General features: G+C 39.7%; 1 protein-coding gene across 1 annotated transcript; it reads right to left on the minus strand.

Annotated features, from left to right (window-relative positions):
* Nucleotides 1–247: 247 nt before the first annotated feature.
* SMARCA5 (SWI/SNF related, matrix associated, actin dependent regulator of chromatin, subfamily a, member 5) lies at nucleotides 248–26,171 on the minus strand. Its single transcript, XM_068402625.1, has 24 exons — nucleotides 25,901–26,171; nucleotides 23,307–23,381; nucleotides 20,242–20,408; nucleotides 19,405–19,505; nucleotides 18,651–18,751; nucleotides 16,569–16,748; nucleotides 14,956–15,111; nucleotides 14,721–14,852; nucleotides 13,816–13,884; nucleotides 13,165–13,274; nucleotides 12,659–12,885; nucleotides 10,809–10,930; nucleotides 10,566–10,718; nucleotides 9,138–9,270; nucleotides 8,249–8,397; nucleotides 7,942–8,061; nucleotides 7,596–7,706; nucleotides 6,889–7,002; nucleotides 6,567–6,689; nucleotides 5,144–5,276; nucleotides 3,335–3,453; nucleotides 2,134–2,346; nucleotides 1,582–1,692; nucleotides 248–527 (listed from the first exon to the last, which is right to left on the minus strand). Exons 1-24 carry the CDS (start codon nucleotides 26,033–26,035, stop codon nucleotides 462–464), a joined length of 3,120 nt encoding a protein of 1,039 aa, XP_068258726.1. The 5' UTR covers nucleotides 26,036–26,171; the 3' UTR covers nucleotides 248–461.

The raw sequence follows: 26,171 nt of genomic DNA on the forward strand, positions 1-26,171 counted from the left end.
AGTAAAATTAAGTTCAATAAAGGTAAGGTCAGAGCTACAGAAGTTCCAGAAATGGGGCTGGAGTGGTGGTGGCTTGTAAGAGGAAAACACAACTAAATAGTTCTCTTGATCATAATGGAAAGAGTGTTTACAAAACCCTAAGAGGAAAAAAAAATTGGGGGAATGACTAAATAAATAGGTATTCAAGTGGAAACATTAATGAAAAAAAAGTCACGCAAAGCTTTATTAATAAATGAAGCCTATTTATTACTTCAAGTGTTAATGGTAAAAAAAATTCAGCACAGCTGTTGCATTTAAAAAAGTGAAACTACATTAAGTACTATGTTTCTAGTTCAGTAAACAGATGAACCCGATGTCCTTTAATGACATAATAGTTGAGCATTATACAGTACATCTTATGAAGACCCGTAAATTAAAGAACTACTTTTTTTTAAAATTTATTGATTACAAAAATTCTGCATTCACAGCTTTAGCTTCTTTTTCCGTCCACGCCCATCAGGAGCACCATCCATTTTGCGTTTCTGTGCCTGTAAGGTAAGTTTTTTAATAAGTTATTGTGATACAAAAAGACTGTAAGCAAGCAACGCCTTTAAGTCAAAGCAGATGGAGATGATTTACACCCTGACAGCTTTAAAATGCGATAAATTGCAAATGTTGTAATATGGCAAATATATACATCCCTCTCAGGATAGCTGTTGTTTTGTATGCTTCCAATTCTGGAAGAGTACGATTTCTAGAGGTAAAAAGTATATAGAAGCAAATAAGGATGTTATAAAGCTTCCTGTTTATTAAATGGTATTTCTAAATACCTGTTTAAATATTCTGTGAACAGTTCTAAGAAACTTATTAATCCACCACTCTTAACTGTACTGATTTCTGCACATCTGCAAAGTAAGTTGTGCTTTTAAGTTTTTGATACAACAGCTCTAGGCAACACCAACCTGAACAACAAATCTAGGCAAGGAAATGGGTCAAGCTGGTATTTCCTTTACAAAAGAGGCCTGTGTATATAGCAATACTTGGAATTTAGTCAGCAATGAGAGTAAGCAAACATATGTGCTGTTTTCCCAAATGTAGCTCTAGAAGCCTGTTTCATGACCAGCCCCCCCCATACGAGGGGAAGTGATGGCCGACAGCAGAGTCTACCCAGGAACACTTGTAAACAGAGCTGTAGCATTCTCAAAGTGCAATGAATTGTCTGCATCACCTATGTACCCCTCAGTGGTAAACGTATAATTTCTTTAGGGATAAAAATTAATCAAAAGGCCACATCAATCTCTGGTTTATTTTACCAGGGTGAACCTACACAGTGTACCAACTCAGTGATCCAAATCATAACAAGTTTATCTGCTCCAAAGCATGTGAGCTACAATTTAGAACCTAAACTTAGTTTCCTTTGACATCCACAACTGTACTAGCTGAATGACAGTGTGAACTTTAAGCAGCTCTTAACACTGCCCTGTAAGGTTTTTTTGTTGTTGTTGTTTCTAAATAACTTTAGCTATCACTTGTCCTAGACAATTAGAAAAGCAGCACGTCTTCAAAGGAGCTTTTCCACAGAAATGCCTTTTTAAATCTTACCGAAGATGGCTTTGGTCCACGTTTCTTCTTTTCTGCCTTTTCCTTTTCTTCCAGTTCCATGTTTTCTCTTTCAATCAGGGTGATTAAAGTATTGCATCTCCTTTGCAGCTCCTAAATTGCACAACATATTCACATTAGGCAGCCGCTTAATCTAAAAATCATATTAGAAACGCCTAAAGTAGGTAAGTGTTTTGCTGTAACTTGGCAGAGTGAAAAAGGAACAAAATATTTTTTAATAGTTACTGGCTGGCTTTACAGGAATGGATTTGATCGCAGATGTTTGCTTTGTAAAACGTGTTTGTATTTAACTCAAATTCATGTTGATTTTGAAAAACGGTACCTTGGAATTTTGAATTTCTCCTCCCGTAAGGCTTTTTAGTTTAGTGCATTTGCCATCCGCTACTGTTGTTGGGAAGTCTATAAAAATTTAGTGTGTTGTACACATGCACATACCCCAGTATTTCAGGAGCTATTTAATGAGCCTGGTGTAGAACTGTGTTGTCATAGGCACGTGTGAACAAAAAAGCAAAACAGATGAATACAAATACATACCATTGCAGTTCTGGACTTGAGAAACCAGTCGAATCGGAATTGCGGGGAGTTTCGGATACACTGTCTTAATTCATCATAGACATTTTCTTTATCAAATCCTAGCTTGTGAAGCATACAGATGAGAAAGCGATCCTCCTCTTCAGTGTAATTCTTCCCTTTATTAGTACCATATGATATTCTTAACTGGTGGAAAGGGGCTTTATATCTGCCAATCTAAACAAAACAAATTAAGATCAAATAAAACTAAGAAATAGTTCAGAATTAGCATGGAGCTGTTTTAGATGAAAACAATACATCACATGAAGACAGGCAAATGAACAATACCAAGTCAGAAAACTAGATCTTTTATGATCTTTGGTGCTAAGTCACCACATGTAAGGAACTGTGGGTTCTAGATACTGCATTTACCAATACCATCTAAACTGGTACATTCTGGCTTAGACAACAGACAGCTTTGTCTGTGATCTTTTGATTAACGGCAGACTTCAGAGCTGTCACTACATTTGAAAACAGTCAAGCTCTGCCAGGCTTCAAATGGCAATGTTCCTTTTTAACATACAAATCCTCAGGAATGATCAAAATTAGAGTAAGAGTAAAAAAGGTACGTGAGACTGTAGCACAAAGTTCAGCTGCGTTCTAGTTAATCGAGTCAGACACCGTTCTTCCCCTGACTTCCCTAGAAGAGATAACTAACTAGTCAAACCCAAAGTGGGGGGAAATTTCTGGTAACACTGTCTTAATTTACTACAAATCTGTTCATTACCAAACCCTGGCTGGTGAAACGCAGATCGGAACAAAAGCCTCCTCTGCTTGGTAAGTCTCCCCTTCTTAAGTGCTCTAAACATATATATAAGTATACATAGCATTTTCAGTTACACAGGTCCAAAGCGTGTTGTTATTGGGAGTTTGTTATACAGCACTATGAACTGTTTGTCCTATGATAAAGATGATGAATGTTCCAAACAATGGGTTAGGCCATACCTGAAGAGCTATCAGCCATACTGTCAGAGCTATGGGCCAGGACAGCACTTCCATAGAGTGGAAAAGCTATAGGAAGCAACTGCTGAGGAATATGCTAGAGGCAAATACCACGCCCATCATGTTGTCTTCAGACATTAGTACCACTGGCTAGACATGGAGTCCTGCATCTCACCTCACTGGCACAGGGAAATAAAGGCAGCAAGAAACACAGCAAAGATACCTTTGTATCGAGTGCTTTTTTTATGCTGATTCGTCTCTGAATTCTGGCTTCTCCTCTTTCTATCTGAGCCATGATCTTCTCTATGTCTTGGAGTTCATTGCATCTTTCCCAGAACACAGCTAAGAAAAGAAAAATTGGTTAGTTTCTTGTCATGCAACTTAAAAAGTTAGGGTTTCTTTTACCTTAAAAAAAGATGTTTGATATTACTTCCTTTACCAAACTTATTGCTGTATAAGAATAGGCAATGCCTTTACCTGATAAGGAACCTTCACTTCCTGATCTCATGTGTTGCAGTATTACAAATGCTATTTTGAAGGGAGTAGTTATAGGAGTCCTCGGTTTAAATGAGGTGGGATAACAGGCCAGAAAGGTTTTTGTTAGCCCATCTCCTTCTCAGAAAAAACTGATAAAACAGCAATACTTTTTTACAGGAGGAAGTGGAAGGGCAACTGAGTGGCCAAAGACAAGAGCAAGTGGCTAAATGACAATTAAGTGTTTAAATAAAAGGGTTTTTTAAAAGAATTTTTCACATCTGTAAGCTGCTATATACCTTTAGAAACTGAGCCCCAGGACCTTGCAGCTGCACTACAATATAAAACACTTCTGAGACATCAGAGGTAAGTAGCCCAGTGGACTTAGGTTACAAAAACCAATGGCCATTAAATATTCAGTCACAAAATGTTTACTTTATCCCACTCTTGATGAGGATAAGGTAATAAAGGTGTAAAGATTCAAGAAAACTACTGGCTAGTGAATACAAGGAAAAGTGAAATCTCTCCAGCTAAGCATTGTTTCTCAGCATTTTGTTCTGCAAAAATTAACAAGAATTGAAGACAGCACTAGAGTAGATTTAGGAAATATTGAAGTGGGTCAGGAACAGTTTATCACAGAATCACAGAATGTTAGGGATTGGAAGGGACCTCGAAAGATCATCTAGTCCAATCCCCCTGCCGGGGCAGGATTGCCTAGACCATATCACACAGGAACGCGTCCAGGCGGGTTTTGAATGTCTCCAGAGAAGGAGACTCCACAACCTCTCTGGGCAGCCTGTTCCAGTGTTCAGTCACCCTTACAGTAAAGAAGTTTATCCTCAAATTTAAGTGGAACCTCCTGTGCTCCAGCTTGCACCCATTGCCCCTTGTCCTGTCAAGGGATGTCACTGAGAAGAGCCTGGCTCCATCCTCTTGACACTTGCCCTTTACATATTTATAAACATTAATGAGGTCACCCCTCAGTCTCCTCTTCTCTAAGCTAAAGAGACCCAGCTCCCTCAGCCTCTCCTCATAAGGGAGATGTTCCACTCCCTTAATCATCTTCGTGGCTCTGCGCTGGACTCTCTCTAGCAGGTCCCTGTCCTTCTTGAACTGAGGGGCCCAGAACCGGACACAATACTCCAGATGCGGCCTCACCAGGGCAGAGTAGAGGGGGAGGAGAACCTCTCTCGACCTGCTAACCACACCCCTTCTAATACACCCCAGGATGCCATTGGCCTTCTTGGCCACAAGGGCACACTGCTGGCTCATGGTCATCCTGTTGTCCACTAGGATCCCCAGGTCCCTTTCCCCTATCCCTTTCCCCTTTTCCCTATTATATGCACATTTTAGTACAGCTTTAATTATGCAGTGATTAAACATGGTAAAATCTAGATCAGTAGATCCCAAACCCATCAGTACAAGTCTACCCTGAAAGTCTTCAAGAGCCACGTAAGAAATTTTGAGCAATAAGATGTTAGTGTTCATAGGCAGTTCAAACTAGGAAAGCAGCATTAGATACGGACTCACAGAGCTGACCACGTAAAAAGTAAGTTACCTGAATACTCAATGACTTCCTCTGGGGTTTTTCCTTCTACTTCCCGTGCTATATTTTCAACGTCATCACGGCCCCACTTCTCATTAGCTTTGATGAACTGGTTAAAATCTCTCTTATTCCAGTTAGTGAATCCCTTTATAGGAATCAAAAGGAAACACTGCACAGAAGTTCAGGATTTCTCTCTCCAAATCTGATTCAATAGATTTCTGTAAAGGGCCTGTAACACTTCCATCAATCATTCCAACAGTATTAAACCTCTCCTTTCTCTGCTGTTTAATGTTAACAGAAAAACTGTTTTTATACTGCAGTCATTGTAGTCTCTCCATCTAAATGCTGCAAAATGATTAACACTGCTTCTCTAACTACCTACTAGTTTCAGATAAAAAAGTCTTCAGCTCATAAATTAATCCCTCCTACCAATATTCTCTGAAAGAGAACGTGGGATCACTTTCTAAGAAGAAAAATCCCCCAAGTGAAGCAAGTAGTGTCTGTAATGGTTTTGTTTTGTCAAAAAGGCCCACCAAATGCCTCACAGATGCCATCAGCCATTTTCCCTGGTCACCCTCCCTCAGAAGGTCTAAACCCATCTTGTGAGGATATTCAGCAGGGACAGCAACAGTACTGCTGAAGTTATCAGCTGCCAAAATAGGCTCATTTGGTATTAGCAATAACTGGCAGTAAAACATTCTGCCAGCCATGTTACGGTTTAGCCACAGCTTACCTGATTGTACTGTTTTTAATAGTGAACTGTTCCAGTGCGTCACTACTCAAGCAAGAGATCTTTGCCTACAATTTCCACCCCCACACACACCCCTGCCAAAATGCAACATGAAAAAATAACACCCAAATAAGGCATAACAGGTATTAACCTGTTGTAAATTATTTAAATGTACATGCTACCTAATTATATACCTGTTCAAGTTCAAATCCTCTTAAAGAGAGGGACGCTATCCACCACCAGTCACAGTTCAGGAAAACTGACCATTCATCCTGCAGGATTCACTTCCACATGGGAGTGATACTTTGGCAGAAGATATGCCTTAAATCACGTGGAAAGTAACACATGTGGCTCTGCAGCTAGCCTGCAAGGGCCCACAGCTGAGAAACAGTGTCACAGTCTACCATCAATGCAAACTTGGGAAGCCAGATGCTGATGCTGAGCTAGTTCTTACTCTTCAGGCTTAAAATACACAGAACGTAGATCACATTCAGTAGAATCTGAATACATTAATTTGGTGCATGTTCTTCAGCAGTACCCAGGCCCATGACAAACCTAATGCTAAACCTCTTTTCAGTATGAACCAAAATTTGCAGCTGTGTTACCTATGGCATGTGTGAATCAATGACCAAGACGTTCCCATAACACTGCAAACCACAAAGCAAGCGTCAGCTCATTTCAGTCTTGCTAAAGACCCAACTATACCTGGGTTAGAAGCTTCTCTTTTTCTTCTAGTTCTTCATCATTAAGAGGTTCAGCCTCGTCAATCTTAAGCTGCTCTTCCTTTTGTGCTTGGGCTGCATTTGGCAGATCAGGATTACGAGGTACCTGAAAGGTTTTGCATTTTGTGAAATTTGATTAATTTTTCACAGATAATTGCTAGTTGTCCCTTTTCTGTTAATATAACCTAATCATTTGTTCAGCTCAACATGATTTTCTTTCATTTAAATTAGTATGAAAGGCATGACAAGTGCATATTCTTCTAATGTTGCAGTAAACTGTTGCAATGTGTGAATTCTTCAATTACCTTGTACCCAATTGTTTTCCTGTAGTAGAGAATCTCTTTTTCCAGTAGTTCAAACAGGCGTGGGGGGAAGAACTGAAAGTCCTGTACATTTGGCTGTTTTGGAGGCCGTGGTGCCTGAAATACATACAAAGTTTGTATTTAACTCTCTCTCACGTCCAGGATCTGTTTGCTTGTAATAACTGATTTCAGTTTAGGAGCAAGAAAAAAAAAAGCTTTATTGTTACAAAAATGCACTGTCTTAACTAAAAAGGATGCACCATGCAAGACACAACTGCAACCATGAAGAACTCTAGAAGTAAAAGACCCATGAGAAGAGGGGAGAGGGTCTTCTGGGAGGAGGAGGCGGCTGGAGAAGAGTCACACATGCATCCCCTTGAACAAAGTTAAGGTGTTCTGAGGAGCAGTAAGGAAATCTTCCACAGGTAAGGAAAAGTCACAGCTGCTTAAATAAAACTAAAATAAGAAAACACCTTCGTCTTACCCTCCTAACACCTTACAAGTTTCATCCTGCTCTTACTTTTTTCTCACAGAAGTTTGTCTCAAGTCCTTTGGATTTTTCTGAATTTAAATTGCCTCCCCAATTCACAAAAGTGAACAGAGCAGTTTTTATGAATAAAGACCAATTGTATTTATTGTTCTTGCTTTCAGCTTTAACCATTTATCCTGCATATTTGAATAAGTTTTTTTTTTTAAATTAGTCAACTCACCTTGGGTGCTTTTGGCTCACTGACTCGAAGAGCCTCTCTGAAATAAGCATCCACAGCGTAATTGGCTTTTCTTTCTCGTTTAGGTGGTTCAATCCACTCTGTAAATGCCGTCTATAAAAACAAATCCCACCACCCCAAAAAATATTAAGACTAAGCCTTGCAAAATATTTAGCCCAGCTACAAGTTTTATATAAAACTAGGTCAACATCTACTTCATTAAATAAGCAATAAAACTTATAAACTATCTTCATAGATTATACTACTGTATTTTAACCAACACTTCTTAAATAAATATGGTTTAATCATGCAAATTAGTGCTTTCCTCCAAAAGAAATTTAAATGTAACCTTCTGTTTTTCTCTGTAGTCTTCCCCTTCAAAATTATACACGCTGGACTCCGTATCCATTGTAAAATTCCTGAGTGAGTTCTCGCCCATCTTTGAAAGCTTTTCATTCATTTCCGCAGTCTTGCAGGGGGGAGAGAGAAAAGATCAGTAATAATTTTGGGAGGTACTTCATTAGAAAACATCTCATTTACAATGGTAGAAAAAATAAATGTTTGACCAATATGAAAACCCCTGTTCTCTCCAGCTTACAATCAAGTTATCATCTAGCGATATACTATCTTGCCATCAAATTTAAACTTCATCTCACCTTCTTTGCACCTCTTTCCAAAATGTGATCAATGTCTTCATCTGTAATCTCACTGTCCTTTGAGGCAAACACATGTGTTGCTCCATGTCTAATCATTTGCAGCATTTCGTCCTTCCCAAGTTTATTCAGGTTTTGATCCACCAGTCTTCCTGAAGATAAAAGCATTGCTGGATAGCAACTAACTGAAGAGTTTACATTACGAAGGAAGCAATTTATTTTCTCCCCCTTACATTTCCAAGTTAAAGCTATGTCATTTTTCTCTCAGTAAAGCAAATGCCAAATGAAGGAAAAAAAAAAACAAAAACAAAACAAAACCCAAACAAAACAAAACACAAACAAACCAAGAACTCAAAAGCCAGCAAAATCCAGCCAGGGACCACACATATTTGCTTTATTAGACATTAATTGTGTTCAAACAACAGCATTTTGGATGTGAGGTCTTCCATATAAGCTTTGTTATGGTGCATGTTTTCACAGTTTCTAGACTAAGCCTTACTGAATCCTTTTTTCAGAAATAGAGTTACTGATTCCAATTAAGTCAACCAAGAAGGTTACATTGTCATCACTTCTTCCTATCTATTAAAAAAAAGGCATTAATTTCTACAGTTTAAAGGAGAAGTTGAGTGCTTTAAAAAAAAAAATCTGACTGTATCATTTGTATGTATCACTAGGGAGGCAATCAAAAATCCAGTGAGGACAAGCCTACCCCTACAGTAAAATAAATTTTTGAGTGGATCAGGCCTTAGCACTCTCTCTTCAGAGTTCAGCTGAGGCAAAAGCAACATCCCCATTGATCCTTACTAGCTGATTTCACCATAGTTGAGAAGTTGTGAAAAAAAAAGGAGAGAATCACGTCATATATACAAACAAATTGCCTTCATATACTTGCCTTGCTGGATGACTATGGAATCGAGACGGAGTTTCATTTCTGCACGTTCCACTATTCTTTCTTCCACTGTATTCTCTGTGATAAACCTGAACACTCGAACAGACTTTGTTTGGCCAATTCTGTGCGCTCGATCCTAGGCACAAAAAAAGAAAAAAAAAGAAAAAAAAATTAACAAAAAATTCAGTACTTGGTTTCCAGCATGACTATATAATTAGTCTTCAATTTTTCATTAGTTTCAACATGTTAATTTACAAAACAGAATAGTGTAGGTTGGTTACATCTTTATAGACATTCAGTTAACATGGATGTCTATAATCCAAGATTAGCACATTCTTATCTGCATTGCAAGTTTTGGGTTTTTTTTTTTAAATAACATTAACTAGTATGCATCCAGCTGTCAGATCTAAATAGGGGTTTACGTGTGTTAGGGTGTTTGTTTTTTTTTTTTTGTTAAATCACACAGGGAAGACAACTGGATGCTTCTGACGTTCTGTAACCTTCTGGAAAATCAAAGTATTTCAGAAATTATCTGGGTACTGACCAAAAGCTACCTTTCCCCAAACTGTTCAGTTATGCCATGAATATTTCAACAATATAATGCACCACCCTCACCTGACTGGCAAATCATTAACCACTGTGAGAATTAGTATTCTGAACATAAACCTTTAGCGGTAGCTGGAATCATCTCGCTTTACTTTCCAGACACTGGTTCCATGATTCTTTTGAACTAATTTTTACTAGACTACTTGAGAATCTACAGCTTAACTGAATTAATTAAAAATAAACTTTCAAGATTTGTCCCTGAAAGACCTCATTTGTGAAAAAACACCGGTAGTTTTTAAATAGCTTTACTTTCTTATGTGGTCAGGAGTGTTCTTGACACTGCTCCTGCGGTTGCAGATGCATGCAAATATACTTAAAACAAACAAATTAAAGATGGTTGCTAAAAGGAGCTTGCTCACTTACCACCACCGAAAAGCAGGTTTTGAAAAGTTTAATTCCACTTTTCTTGTCTCGTTTCCAAGGTATCAGAGAACACAGAGTAAACACATCACCTCCAGTCCCCACAGAAGTAAAGCTTTATAGTTTTTGGGATTAACAGAGACCATGGTGGATCTTTTCTTTTTTTAAGAACAAAACAGGCTATTCTCCTTAAATACTACTAAAAGAGTACTGTACCATAGAGCAGCGTTTCCCACTGCATAAATCATTGCATATCCCAAATGTGACTAAGGTTCCACACACGGGAAGCTGCACTGGAACTGAAAATTGGCCTTAAAAGCACTACTCCTGTCCTCAAACAAGAAAAATACCAATTTATTTTGGAAATACTGTATCATGCCACACACACACACACACACACATTTCTAGGAAAGTTCTGTGAGAAAGAGAAGAATAAAAGAACGTGATTTCCATCTGGATGCTTACCATAGCTTGAAGATCTACTTGTGGGTTCCAGTCTGAATCATACAGAATTACAACATCAGCAGTAGCCAAATTGATTCCAAGACCTCCTGCCCGTGTACTCAACATGAACACAAATTTTGAGCTACCAGGTTCATTGTATGCATTAATAGATGCCTAAATAAATAAAAGGAACACCGCAGTTGAACCAAATGTTTTATGAGTACTATTTTTACTTAAATGAAATACACTTAAAATTTTAAATACCTGTCTCTCATCATGTGGTGTTTGTCCATCCAGTCGACAATAGTCATAATTTCGCCACATACAGTAATCTTCCAAAATATCTAGGACTCTGGTCATCTGACTGAAGATTAAGACTCTTGAACCTGTTTGGGTATAAAAGTGTCCTTGTATTTTTCACCAAAACTTAACATTTATCAAACCCTGCAAGTTTGCATTACCAGACAGGGAAGCAGGGCAGTTCCACATACTAAGAGGAAAACTAATTAGGATTTTAGAAGCCAATATATAAGGCAGAGCTGCAGCCGCTGCTATCATCATAGCAGCTCTGTGGGGGTTAAACCACAACAGTCCTTTTTGGTGCCCAACGTGGGGCTCCAAACGTTCCAGATAATGACCGAATTCATTGCTGTTAAGCTACCAACTGGCAGGCTCCTGTGCTTGCCACGGGGCTTGCTTGCCTTACTGTGTGTATTAGTGTGCTAGTGGCTGCCTTTTTGCTTTTGTTTTTTTTTTGTTGTACGCCTCATCAAAATGTTCCCAGACACAGCAGAGTAAGAAAGATGATAACACAAATATAAAAACATCGAGGAGTATAAAGAATGACATTTTGAAGTATTTGTTTTGGATTTAAGATATCTAGAAAGTAAGCTCTTCTTAAAGACTTGTCAGTTTACTTACTTGCCAAGAACAACCTCCAAAAAACTGGAAAGGTACAGTATTCTATGCATATACACACAACCATTTCCAACCTACTTCAGAGATGTAATAAAACACAGAATATTACAAGGCTTCCACTTCCCCTATATGGGTTTTTTTTTTGGTGGTTTTTTTTTTTTTGTCCTTTGGACTCAAGGTGTAATAATGAACTCTCTTTAAGATGATAATTTGATTTAAGACAGGGCCAATTTTAATTGCCACAGCTCAACAAGAAGCCTCATAGCAGAAAGAAACCAAGGTCAAAAAAAAAGCCCAGTAACCACTGAATTTTTTTTTTTTTTTTTTCCAGTCTTACAATGACATGAATCGCCACAGCTGGTTGAACGATACCCAGATACGAAGTACAGGTTACTTTTATATTACCTAAGGCTGAGGTAATGCTCAGCAATGCTGAGGTAATGCTCTGCAATGGCTCCTCAGTCACAAACTTTCCTCCACTCCCTTAGCCAAGGTACTTCAGTACACATACTCATCAAAATAATGAGTTAAAAATTTATTCCAGAGTCAAAAATTCTGTGGCAACTGAGTTTTACAGTAATGTATTCCAGAGCTTTGTCCCTACTATCAAATAACTTCAAAATAACTGAGTGTCCCCGCCATGTTTGCATGCCTTAAAGAATTCACTGAAAAAAAACTCAGGTGCTGCTCAAAATCATATCCAGCAAGAACAACCCACATTTCACAAAGGATTTGACTTTAACCCTACGTGAAGATTCTGAATCTGAAATGGTACTTCATGGCAAATCAAAGGAGTGGCTAAAATACCACATCATGATTATGTTTCAAACAGCTAATAATGCTAAGAAAGAAAGCCTATAGCCCAGACCAACTGATGTTTCTGTGGTCACAATTTAGCTGGGATGAAAAAAAAGAGAAAACAAAAAAAAAAAAGAAAAAAAAATGAAACACTTCACCATCACAAAAAGATATAATGGACTATTGATCCAATTATTTATGAAGGCACTTCACAAATTGGTTTTGTATCTACTATTTAGGATACAGTGCTTGATAAGCTGGTGGCATGCTAGAAACCGACAATAATCCTGGCTAAAGTGTGCTGGGTTTTGCTCAGGACACACAGAAACATTACAAAGCACTGACTTTTATTTTTATTATTGAACCAAACAACTCTCAAACAACAACGAGATGCATACCTTGTTCTTTCAACTTAGGTAGCAATTTGTCCAATACTACCATTTTGCCACTGTTGGTGACCAAATGCATATCTGTTGTGTAAGGTGGACCAGGTTCTGCTCCATCAAAGAGATATGCATGATTGCAACATTTTCGCAGCTGCATGAGGATATTCAACAGTCTCATTTTGTCCAGCTTCCCAGCTGAATTCAGTATATCTATATCCTTCATTAAGATTCGTGTATACCTACATCAAAGACAGAAAAAAACTTCTGTAACTCTAAAACAAAGTGGGCCTTTCTTTAAATGATAAGTAGAGTCAAAAGCTCAGCTCCCCCCTCATTTCATCAGGTTACTCTCCCTGATTGATATGCATGGTTTGGTCATCACAAAAGTGTCACAAGGAAATATGTATGAGTTGGGAGTACACCAGAAGGAATTAAATCAAGTTCCACCCAATAATCAAGTCACAAGTAGAACCTCCCTTCTGAGCCTTAACCACAGCACAGTTAAGTACATGAATTACCATTCTCGTTGCATTTTGCTGAGACCCACGTAAATTTTGACTTCCTTCTTTGGAGGCAAGCTTTTCTCTACTTCAGCCTTAATGCGACGTAGAAGGAATGGTCGTAGCACCTGAAAGAGATTGTATCATTAAAATGTGTTTTGGAAACTGAAACGCTGAACAGGTCAACAGACAAAAGCAGTGCAGATGATATTCTCTATCATAAATGCTCACACGCCAGACCTATTATCAGATCATCTGAAAAAGCAATCTACATGAACATATTATTATACATGAGAATATACATGTGCTTTCTTTGGAAGACCCAAAGATTAGGCCAAAATCATCTTTCAGATGTTTCTGTGCCCCTTGATTCTTTTTTAATTTTGCTTGACTGAAATATTTATAGTCTCTTCATAGCCAATATTTTTAATGTAAGCATTTCAGAACTCTGAAAGCCAGAACTATCGACCCTTCTCTCCCCTCCAAAACAATTTCCTTTTCAAGAAACAAATCATCTTCTGAGCTTTACCAACCTATTCTGAAAGTCTGACATAAGTTTCTGGAATAGGCTATCTTACCCTAATATTCTGTCACAAGAAGCATTGGAAGAATTATTTAGAACCTAACTTTGGTAAACGTAACAGTTATACAAAAAGCAGGAAGACTTACCAGGTGGAGACGTTCCACTAACTTTTGATCCCCTAGACAGTTGTTTGTATCAAACCAGGAATCAAAGTCCTGTATCGACAAAAGCATTGGTATGTAAGTCTATGGTTTCCTTTCAAGGTGCAATGTCATTACAATGGTGAATAAACACAACTCAAGTGATTCTCTTACATAGGCAGTAAGTAAAAGCACAAGTTACCCTCTTTGGTCTATTTTTTTGGAAAGCTCTATAACACAGTGTCTTCAAAAAAAAAAAAAACTAACCACACAACCACATAAACCCTCCATACCATTGGAACGTAGGAAAAAAAAATAAAAAAAATCAATACATGAGTCCTTTTCTGTTGAAAAAGATTCACTCATATCGATCCATTAGACAAATTCCATCTGGAAGAAGCATACTACTGCAGCACGTGATGAAAAATGAAAGGGAAAATGTAAAATTTTGGTGTAATGCACCGCAAGGCTTCCCTTCCTACAGATGTTACACTCCCAGTTCATCAAAACAGTTAAGCACCTGCTTCACTTTGTGAAGTCTATTCTCCCAACTCACAGGAAAGAAGTCTTAGTTAAACCATAAGGTAACTTATAGCTACATATAAGAACCAAGTTAGTTGGTTCAGCCATCACAATGTTTAAACCTATTCTGAAATGCAGCAGAGATCATCTTCACTTTGTGATTTTAAATATCTCTTATATCTGCTAAGCTCACAACAGCCCTTAAAAATGGCCAAGCTGAGAAAAATAGTCTACTCTACTATACTTCACAATTCTGGAAACATTTCTAAATGTTCATCTGTCCTTATCAGTAACCAATACACCTAACTATACATATTCAGTATACATATTTTCAAATCTGGAAAACCAGCAAAGTTCATTTAATTTGATTAGCAGAAATGAAGACTTACTTCAGATGAATTAAAGACATCTGGCAAAAGAAAGTTAAGAAGCGACCAGAGTTCATGTAAGTTGTTCTGAAGTGGAGTTCCAGTTAATAGCAGCCGATTTGTAGTCTTGAATTCCCTCACAATTTCTGATAACTGAAGGACATTGAGACATAAGCAAATATAAAAACATTACTCGTCCCCACACGGCCACCTAATAACCCACGCAAATGTCTCTTTCAGTGAAAGTATAAATTACCTTTGATTTTTCGTTTTTAATCCTGTGGGCTTCATCTATAACTAGATATCTCCAGTTAAACTTTTTGAATACCGATTTCTCTTTGATAAGCATTTCATACGATGTTACGCAGACATCCCATTCTCCAGGCAACAAGACATCTCTGACAAAGGCAGCCTAGACAACAAGGCGACAGTTAAGTTACTGAGGCTTTGTCAAATCTAAACCAAAAAGAACACACTAGCACTGTTAAAATTTTACAAATGATGTTGCTACTACATTTGAAAGAAAAGACGAAATGAATTATAGAGGCAACGTAACATACAACCATTGTAAAGCTTGACAATTTTGTCAGTGCTGAATCTGCTAACACCCTTGGGTCAGAGCAGAGAAGGGATTTCAGCTCTAACTCCAGGCTTTGGAAACTGCAGATTACTACCCAGACACGTGAGGTTTTCAATAGCTGAACTATAAGATCAGAACTCAAAATTAATTTTCTGTAGGTTTGCTTTGTTGTTTTTTTTTTTTAAGTTTAGAAAACAGTAGTTTTTGAATACAAAAGATAATCCCAAGCACAGCTTTATTTGGCTAACTGAACAATTTCTAGAATGCTGACATCCAAGGTTAAAAGCAGACACAGTAATCAGAATTCAAAATACAGATATGTATAAATGTCAAGAACTTAACTCATATAAGCAAGAAATATACTGCAGAAAGAATAAGAACTTTTGGATTTAAAAAAGATGCACAAAAAAAAAAAATCACAAGACATCAGGATCTGGACCAATGACCTCCAGAACTATTTAGAGTTTCATCAATATTTTTTGTAATTTCTAACCCAACGAACTCTGAAAATAGAGCTAGATGCCCTTAAGACTACAAAAAAATCTGCTGACAAAAGCAGAAGTTTAATGGCACCAGTAGTAACACTTCCTTCCATAAATAAATAGGTAGCTCCAGTTGACAGATCTACAGATGCGCCATCATATTCTCTGTTTTTTGTTTTCTTTGCTGTGCTAAATAAAAAAGTAGCAAAGAACTTCTATTGAAGAGAACGATTGAAATAGGAAGGCCGTAAGAGGTTGAACAATATTTTCTCTTTTAATTGACAAAATTCAAGCCACATAAGATCCATTTGCATACTACTTTTACCGATGAACCCACCTCGCCCCCTCCAACATGAAGCTGACAACTGTTTTGAGAAAACAGTTCCTTAGTGACAGACCCCATAATCCTCTTAAGAGCTGCTGTTACAGCCAATACAACGCACTGTACTACGTACAGCAGAAAACAAGTTACTTTTTTACAGATGACAGCACTTATATGAAACACTTTCTTTTCCTATTTTAAGATTTACTGGGTTTTGCTGGTCTTCAAGTTGTATTGCCCTCACAGAAGGAGAGAGAAAACCTTTGGTCAAGAAATTATGAGTGTTAAGTGATGAAGCAACAGCTAGGCAACATACGGGCAAATTCTAAGCTGGTTATATTTTAAGTAGGCAGCACTTGTAGGTCTTACTGTTTAACCACTACAAATCCAAGTAATATCCTTCCCTGTGAACAAAAGGTAAAAGTAAAGGACAGCAAGATCACATGTTGGGTTTACACAGGAAAAACAACCACATTAGAACTTACTCGCTGGTCTTTGTCACCTATCAAACAAACTGCTCGAAGTGTAGGTACCCATCTCTTGAATTCATTCATCCAGTTATGTAGGGTGGACTTAGGAACTAACACCATGTGAGGACCAGGAATATTTCTGTAGTGTTTCATATACCCAAGAAGAGAAATTGTTTGCAGTGTCTTCCCAAGACCCTGTAAGAGACGTTAACATGTCAGAAAAAAAAAATCTCTCAGGAAACACCTTTAAAAAACTCAAGAGTGAGCTCTGAGTACAACATGGAAGGCACAGCAGCCTGAACAAATGAGTGAGGTGTATTGAAGACAGTGCTACTCACAAAAGGCATCAAAATCTTGGTTGGGAAAAGCTTGTATGGCTTCCCACATTCAATGGAAAAAAGTAATGAGTAACACTTTCAAACCTTGGATTACGAAGTTAGAATTTTGCCTTATCTTTCAAATAAGACACATTCTTAGAACTGCAAGAAAACACTATTTCATAAAATCTTATTTTGTAGACTAGGGTGCACTCAGATTATTTACTTAGAGGTCAAGGAACTTTACAAACTGGACGTATGCATTCTCTTAAACTTGAAATAAAGTGAATAAACTAAGAACCCTGTAGGAGGCTTTTTACGGGCCACAACATGATGTCAGTTCTTGTGAGAAGAAAGCCAAACATAAATGTAAACAGCTGCATATGTCAAAGAGGAAAGCAAATACTGAGCTTCTTTAGAAGTATTTTTCTTAAGCGGTCTATTCTTTATTCAACAGAAATATTTAAAACCTTGTATCTTCAGCATAACATTTTAATCAAAACAAAACTAAGACATGCAAAACCGGACGATATCATTTAAATAACTCAAAAAAATTATGACTCAAACACACGGGATTTAAAAAACCTGAAAACCATCAGTGCAAGTTATTTTTACTTCTAAAAGTCAAGTCTCTGTCTTTAAAATAACCACATTCCACCTGGTGTAAGATGTGGAAAAGTGTTTACAAGCTGTGTGAAAGGCATTAATAAGTCCAAAAGGATTAATATTTAAGAATGAATCCAAAAATATTTAATAGTAAATTTTTTAACTCAACGCAAGATGGATTTTGGAATACCACAAATCCAAGGATTTATGAAGTTTCCCAGTGGTTTTTGTTAAAACAAGCCTGTTCCACTTAGAACTGCACTCAGCAAAAAAAAAATTCCTCTATTCATAAGCACGTATGTTTTAGAAAATCCTTGATCTATTTCAAAATTAAACACATTAAACAATAATTTAAATTCATGTGTCTCCAATTTATCTTGAAGAAGTTTTATTACACAGAAATTACCAGAAGGTATAAGAAATGCAATATACTGAAATATAGTTAGATTTTTGTTTTTCCTTGTCTGCTCCTTATGAAAAACAGATACAACTAAAATCACTTACGAGGAAAAAAACCACATCTGCCTGTCAAACTGCTACAATTTCTTCTGCATTCATCCCTTGTCTTTCAGGGAAAAAGAACAAAAACCGAAGCAAAAGCTACTATGGCCAGCGCTGACCAAAATGTCCACAGTCATGGTGTGAAAGAAATTTTAACACAGCTCTCTAGCCACATCTATCTTTGCATCGTTTTTCCCAGAAAATTTCCCACTGGCACAGCTCTTGCTGCTGAGCTCAGTCCATATAGGACACTCGTATCCTGCTATCTGCATTTTACCCTAACAACAACAGGAAGTGTTCCCACATTTGTTGCTCTTTTCATACATGACATTCTCTTCACAAGGGCAGCTTGAGAACACCGTAACAAAATCGCTGCCATTCAGAGAAAAAGTCATTCAACAGAACAACTCCCCTCCACCGAATTTTATTTTTCTAAAGGTTGACAGACTCCCTTTTCATATGCCTATTTCTAAAACTGCCTGCACAGCTTATTTAAATTAAGACACCTGTGACACTTTTAACATTAGTGACTTAAAACATACCAGAAAAATAAGATTTGGCAAATTATATATTGCATTTTGTGCTATTAAAAAACCCATACATGTAGCTGAACTGAAATTGTATTGTATTGCATGTGTTCACAAGCCCCCAGAAACACGGGCTATGTGCATACCATTTCATCTGCTAGGATACCATTGATGCCATTTTCATACAAAGAGATGAGCCAGTTCAATCCTCGGATCTGATAATCACGCAGCTTTCCCCATTTAACATCTAAAAGACATGAAAAAGAAGAGATCTGTAAAAACTTGCCAAAAAATTTCACCGTCCCTTGCCTGCTAATTGACACTGATTACCTAAGCTACAGAACAAAATCAAGCAGTAAATTTCATGCAGTAAATTCCAGGAACAATGCAGCTCAGAGACAGCAACATGTTTATTTTGTGTCTGCAAGCTGCTCCAACAGCTTTGGTTTTCTGCAAGAACCCAAAACATGTAGAAATTCTAACTCTATCACCACCCCCCAAATCAGAACACAGTCGAACATTAAAGCAACAGAATACTGAATTCTCTGTTAGATGAACTGGAAGCTGTTAGGTACTTTAAATTGTATCAGAAGATAAGTTACGTATGTAAAAATTGTAAGATGACAAACTTAAAAACAGCTAGCTCTTTCCTAGTAACTAAAGTATAGCAACTGGATTTCTAAATGACAAGACTCATGGGACCATCTTTCTAGCCTGACTGAAAAACACTCCCTCACTAATACATTTTGTCCCATTAGACTGGTGCTGGATTTTCTTCCTCCTTCTCCTGTCCACCAACACGGATTCAGTGTCCTTGGCAAGGACGAAAATAAACTTCATTTTAAACAATATTTTGAGGGAAAAGAACAGGGGAGAAAAAAAAAAAAAGAGGAAACACACAAGATGGAGATTCCTCAAATCGAGTGCAGACGTTAGTTGTCTTGGAGCTTTCTGTTAACAGCTCCTCGTCTTCCTCCTGCTCTGTCCTACGATGGCGGTATCTGAAAAAGTGCAAGAAAAAAGTAAGTTTCTGGCTAAACGGAAAAGACGTGAAACTGTTCCGAAATGAATTCTAACATCATTGCAGTACAAAATGCAAACACCCGAAGAAGCTTCTTGCAAGATTCTCCAAAAGAACTCGTGTCTAGCTGATCGACTGAAATGCTGCTTAACTCTTTAGAGCCACTAGCTTCTTAATGAGATAAGAAGACCATGCTGTTAGCAGGCTCAAATATTAGAGCAAAGCAACTGGAAAGGGATAAATTGTGCGCATCAGTACTGGCCTTTAACTACAAGACAGGGAACGACACTGTATTTTAAGAGTTCTGGAACATCTGCCAAATGCTAGATATACTGCAGCCATACAAGCTGCATGAAGGCAAGCCAAATTTCTAGACTTCTGATTTTCAGGCTGCCTGTAAGATGCCATATCCTGATGTCCTCCGTGAACTCTTACAAGTGACAGCCACGAATGCTCTACTTTTCTGCCCCCGCTTTTCTTCACGCTAGAATACTTTTAATCATGATAGTGCTTTACCACCAACACAAAATTCTTCTAACTGCTAGGATTCTTAAACAACCCTCAACTTACAGGTGGGCAGTTGAAAAAAAACCACAATTATACAGCATAAAACACACACCAAAACAGGACAAAAGACAAGCAAGTTTAACTTACACTTCTAAAGTACAATAAAATCCATAATTACAGTACAAGCTGGCCTACATGTCATCACTCACTCGCCAACTGACAGTAAATTCTGTTTCGCATCCTTCTTTATTCGTGGACGTCCAGGCTTCATTTTCAAAGGTGAAGTCGGTGTTTTCTGAGCCGCAGGCTGAATGAAATGAGCAAATAGCTCAGTCTGCCTCAACAGATACTCAAATCTGTTTGCTCTGTCTGTTTGCTGTTGACAAGGAAAATTAAGCGGAACAAGCGTGAGACATTACAGTACGTATTCATTCAAAAGAAAAAGCTAAGAAATGCTTTTTTAAAACAATACAGATTCACATTTCTTTATATACATAGCTACAATAATAAAGAAGAGACGATTAACATCAACAATATAACAACTATTGCTGACAGATTCAATATGCCTTCACTGGGTCAAGGCTAGCCTTTGCTACGCGGTAAGATCAACGTTGCAACAGACCTGCGCTAAGACTGAAATCTGCCTTTGGCACAAAGATTGCATGAGTGTCACTAGACAAGGCCAGAGTTCCCTTAATGGCCTTCTTCTATTAAAAATGATAGTCCCACTCCCAGAAATTTACCCCCACCCAGCATGTGCAGGATTCTTTAATGAACTCGCTCATCTCACCAACCTGGCAGCAACTATTTTCTATTGCATTAGTTTCCTGCCTGCTCAGTGAGATACACCACCTCACTGTGGTGTCGGATAAGCAAAAGAGCTGGCATGAAAGGGGGTGGAGGGAGCAGAAAAGCCCATAGCTAGAAGCCAGAACACCTATTTCAGCAGCAGAGACCTCTTAGATATGCTCAGCCTAACTTGTCAGACTGCCCCCTTTGACATGAGTCACTGTTTCTGCTGTGCAAAAAAGATTACAGGAGACAATATTAGTATCTAAAAGGTTCGGTTCCTTTGAGACAGGTTCCATTTGGAAACAACACACCTCCCCAAGGCCACATCAAAACTTTAAAACAGACAATCAAGACCAAAACCAGCTCCAAGCTTAACAGCAACCACTCTGACACTCTGCCAGCTGCGACAACATAACCTGGCATTTAGCAACTTGCACAGTTACAGGAAGTCAGTTTTCTTAGTAAAAAGGAACATACATTCCCAACTTCTGCAAGAGCAATACCAGCTCTGTGAGTGTTCTCCTTTTTAAAGCAAGCCATTCCTGCACTATGTAGAAGACAGGAAGACAGGGGGTTAGAAAAGAAAGAGACCAAGAAAGAGATCCTGTATGTATCATAGAAGAGTTGGACTCACTCTTAACTATAGTTGATTGACACAGCTACAATCCACATCCACTGAATTAGTTTTCCTGTCTACTTTTCATAGGGGTTTTTTGTTGACTTCACAACAGTTTCTCAAGTTTAAACTAGGTAAGATCTTACTACTATCCAAATTGATGACCCTTATTTTTAAGCACTTGTTTCACTGACTGCGCAAATGAGAAGCAGAAGAAATACAGACTGCATTGCAAAAGTTTCCTCACTAAAATTTCAGAACGAGGAATCTTCTGCAAGTTTTGGCACTGCACACACATCCCCACAACTCGTTTTCATCATGCTTAAGAATACGCCTTTAAGAGGCTAACAAACATCTGTATCTTTTCGATAGGACATAGACAAGAACAAGCCGTACTCTGCAACCTTGAGCTATCCTTCTACCAACAGAGAAACTTTTCCCGTTTTCTTTTCCAGCGCATCTTCTGACTGTTGCAACAGTAAAATACAATCCTCCTTGTAATCGTGCCTGTCTAGAGACTAGAAGAGACAACTCCAAGTTCACTTTCTTCAGTTTGCCAGCAAGCGGCACAAAGAAATTAGCAGAAGACAACTGGGTTATTTTCAGTGGCAAGAAGAAAGCACAGGAAGCAGCAAATTGTAAGAATCAGTTTCACTTTCCTATGAAGAAATTCCACATGCAGTCACAGACACTGGAATTCCAAACAGGAAGAAAGGAAACAGGGAGGAACAGAGAGAGAAAACGTGATGTGATGGTGAGGAGTGGCCAGCTCCATCTCTTACATTCAGGACATTATAAAAACTAAAAAATAAGGAAAATAGTAAGTTTTCTCCTATCTAACCCATGAAGCACAGAATCACCCATCTTCAAAAGCTCGAGGACTCTAACTAGAGCTTCACGAAGAACAAATTAAATTTCAGAAAAAGCTATCAAAATCTCTTTCAGTCTAGACAAATTAAAAAGGTTGAAAAGCCAAGGCTTACAGTCAGCACGTGTCCTAAACAGCAAACCTTTCCTCAACCTCCTGTGAATTTTTAAAGCTTTTATTTGCTTTGACCCATAAACTGTACTGTTTGAAAGAACCTGCCTATTTTGAAGTCCTCCTACTAAAGCATATTTCAACTGAAAATGAGTGCAGTGCCTACTCAAAGCCTTATGCCAAACCTTTCTTTTTACTGCTCATCCCCCCAAAGATAAATTAATGTACTTTTCCTACAAAGGACTGCTACTCCTGCAGTTCAAAAATAAGTTTAGAATTATCTTCCAGTATTCAACAGCAATATAAAAAAGGTCCTAACTTCAACTGATTCCATACATTGAGAGAGTAAGGTAGCAGCCATTCAAATACTTACGGACGCTTTCCTAGAGGATCTTTCCATTTCCAATTGAGAAAGTGAATACTCAACGTTTTTGTTGAGTATTATGATTACTTCATAATCCCCCTTGCCTACAGGAAGGACATCTCTACAGATAACTTCAAAAGCAACTCGCTAACATTTTATTACATTTTTCCTCTAAGACGTTTGACTACTTCCCATTATATCATTCTTCTAAATCTAGAGCACCTCAAAGCTGCTAGGACTATACTTCTAGAAACAGCAAAACACATTAACAGTTATTCCCACAAATGATTGCAATGGAAATGGAGACAGAGGAGAGGATCAGTGAACAAAATGCTAAAAAGGAGAAGGGTCTGAGGGTTTTTTCCTGGATATTTTTTTGTTTCAAGTTACTTAAATATTTTTGAATAACTAGACAAAGTTTTATAAATCCAGTTAAGAGATTTCAAACAAGCAGAAAACTCAGTCTATTTTAAGCAACTGCGTAAGTACTGGATAGCTGTACACGGTCCCAACTATCACATACCATTTTCTCTTCATATGTAGGATCTGTTTCCTGGATTTCTTTTTGTTTTCCTGGTGATGCATCATCAAAACATTGCTGAGATGAAAAAGAATTAGAAAAAAAAAATTATTTTCTGATTAAGGGAAGATACCCCTGTAAAGGAGAATAAGCTTGTTTCATATTATTATCTATCCACATCAGATGGCACAGCCACCTTTTCCGCTTTGAAATAGTCAGCTTTCTATTACTTACTGTAAAATTACCTGGAGATAGATCAAAGATCCCTGCCACAGAGTGAGGGACAGAGCTAGATCTCTGTAATCTGATTTAGCTCCATCATTAAAGCATCACATCAATGCAAATGAGAGAGACAGATGTGGTCCAGGAGCTCCGCATGCCACTTCTAGGGTGCTCAGCCAAAGCCCTCCTAAACCTGGCTCTCGAGAGTACTGTGAAAGAACCAGCTCCCGTCCCAAAGCAAGAGGAGTTTCAAGGTTTTTTTTTCTTTTTTTCCAGATTACCCCAATCCCTCATCATTCTGTATCAAGGGAACAAGTCTAAATAAGAACCTGGACTGTAGTTTTGTCCTGGAAGCAGAGCAGGAATTCAGACAAACTGCATTTTCCCCCTATTTAATTTACTAAATCAAAAAACTGTTGTTCTCACCAATGGCACCACTACTAACAGCAAAACAAGTTGGCTGGGAGGGGGCAGTGCTCTCTCATCCCCTTCCTGCCAAATCCTTGACATACTGTCTTCAATTATTCCTTCAGATCAGGGCTTTTTTTATCCTTGTCTCTCCTGTTATTAACTTTTTCCCCATCATCTCCCACGTGTCATTTCACCTTCCGTTCTTAAAACCAAAAAACAACGGGATGATCCTTCCCCGGTAAACAACACTAAGGCAATATATCACAAAATAATTCCTGAAAGGGTGAGAAAGGGAAACAAATGAGATGCCTTCAAAATCATTATTAATCATCTGTTTAATTGAGCCAAGTTCAGCCCTTACTGGCCACCAGAGAACAAAGGAACAGGAAAGTAAGAAACAACACGAAACAAAGGCAGGCAAAACACGGGATGCTTGTGGGCGGGTGTTACCTCACCAAACTCTGGCAGGTAAGGCGTGTGGAAACAGAAGAATCCTAACACAAACGTTTCATTCGCCAGTCAAAATATACAAAACTGAGCATAAAAAGTTATGGCTAAAGATCTTCTAAGCTCGTATCCAAATCTTTTTACTCATCTCCCACTGGGTTCAACCAGCACCCACCTACCAGCGAGCACAAGCACGGGACTGTTTGAACTGTACGAAATTCACGTTTCCCCCGAAACTCCTAACGCGCGAAACGCAGAAACGCAGCAGCGCGCCGTGCGATCTCGTCACGTGCAGCCAAGATGACCAAACCTTGCAATGTTAGCTGGAGAGTAAGAAAAGGAGCCTCTCGGATGATCGGGACTATCGAGAAGCTATTTCAGCTGAGACACTGCTGTATGCAAGGTGATCCCTTCCCCACGCGAACACGAACTCGCTCAGCGAGCACAGAGCGAGCCCTCGCACACGGGCGCCTCAGGAGCACACACGCGTTTCACAGACTGCGTGCGCTCAACCCCAGCTCGGAACTGCCCTGTTTTTTCACAAGTTCGAGCAGGGCTTCTTACCCACAGCACTTTGATTCCTTGCTCATCCGAAAAATACGGCATTTGCAAATTTAGATCAAGTAGGCTGGACCGTACAGCATGACTCAGAGTACAAAACACCCAGCACTGAAAGCAGGACCGACCAGTTTCCTCATATCGTTGAAGAAACAATGCAGCGATAAAATTAGCATCTCCAAGGCAATCACCCAGACCCCTTGAAATTTCTGCAATAAGCACCTGTTGCCAAAAAAAAAACCACAACCCCTCGAACAACTTCCCCCCTCCCCAAAAAAAAAAGTTTTGAACCGCTTTAGAAACCAGAAAAACGCTACTGCTTTTTGGAACATGGACTCGCTCATCACCGAAGCAGGAAGCACAAGCGACGGGAAGGCTTTTCAGGGAGGAAGGACAGGAGGAAAAGGCTACTTGCAAGAGGCGGACAACGAGCCCCGCGAGCCCTCTGCGCCTGCAGCGCGTACGAGGGTGCGCGGGGGGGAAGATGGTGACACCCCCCCCGCCCTCCCCGAGCGGGAGGAAGCGACGGGGGCTCCCCCCGGCTCCCCCCTGCCCTCCCGTCACCCCGCATCAAAGGATATAAATAAACGAAGTCAGCGGGCAGCGAGGCCCCCCCTCCCCTTGTCCCCGCCGCGGCGGAGGAACACGGCACCCGGCACCCGTGTGTGGCGGCCGGCGGTGAGGGGAAGCGGAGGGATGGAGCCCCCCCCACCGCCCACCGGGCCGTTTCCCGGCCCCGCCGCCCTCCACTCCCGCCGCGGCGCACGGCACGGCCCCACGCCCGCCCCTCCATTGTCTCCCGCGGCCCCACGCGGCCCGGGGACGCCCCGCCGGTGCCGTCCCTCATGGCGGGCACCTGCCGCCTCGCAGCCGGGCGCGCCCCCCGCCGAGCCCTGCGGAGCGGGGGAGGGAAGGATGTGGGGGGGGGAGGGCGGCCCCCCCGGGGGAAAGCGCCTGACCTCTATCTCGATGTCGCATCCGACCGCCGAGGGAGCCGTCCCCGCGGCCTCACTGCTGTTGGCGCCTGGCGGTGGCGCGGGCAGCTCGTCCGGTTGCGACGCCGGCAGCGGCGGTGCCTGCTGCCCGGCGGACATGATTCCCGCCGCAGACAATGCTGCGCCGGGCCCGGGCCCGCGCCCAGCTGGCTGCGCGCTTGGGGAGGGGGCGGCCGCCCAGCGGGGAGGTCGGGGGGGGGGCTCAGGGGAGGTGGCACGCTGAGCCCCGTGCGCG

The sequence above is a fragment of the Nyctibius grandis genome, chromosome 6 (genome assembly GCF_013368605.1).
Source record: "Nyctibius grandis isolate bNycGra1 chromosome 6, bNycGra1.pri, whole genome shotgun sequence".
NCBI lineage: Eukaryota > Metazoa > Chordata > Aves > Nyctibiiformes > Nyctibiidae > Nyctibius > Nyctibius grandis.

What these genes read in the sequence shown, in the direction of transcription:
- SMARCA5 (XM_068402625.1), bottom strand. Translation starts at nt 26,035, where the DNA reads ATGTCCGCCGGGCAGCAGGCACCGCCGCTGCCGGCGTCGCAACCGGAC. An exon ending in TTCCATAGTCATCCAGCAAG is followed by an intron (nt 8,398 to 9,137) that starts GCAAGTATATGA and finishes TTTTATCTTCAG; the next exon opens with GAAGACTGGTGGATCAAAAC. An exon ending in TGGAAAGAGGTGCAAAGAAG is followed by an intron (nt 8,062 to 8,248) that starts GTGAGATGAAGT and finishes CCCCCCTGCAAG; the next exon opens with ACTGCGGAAATGAATGAAAA.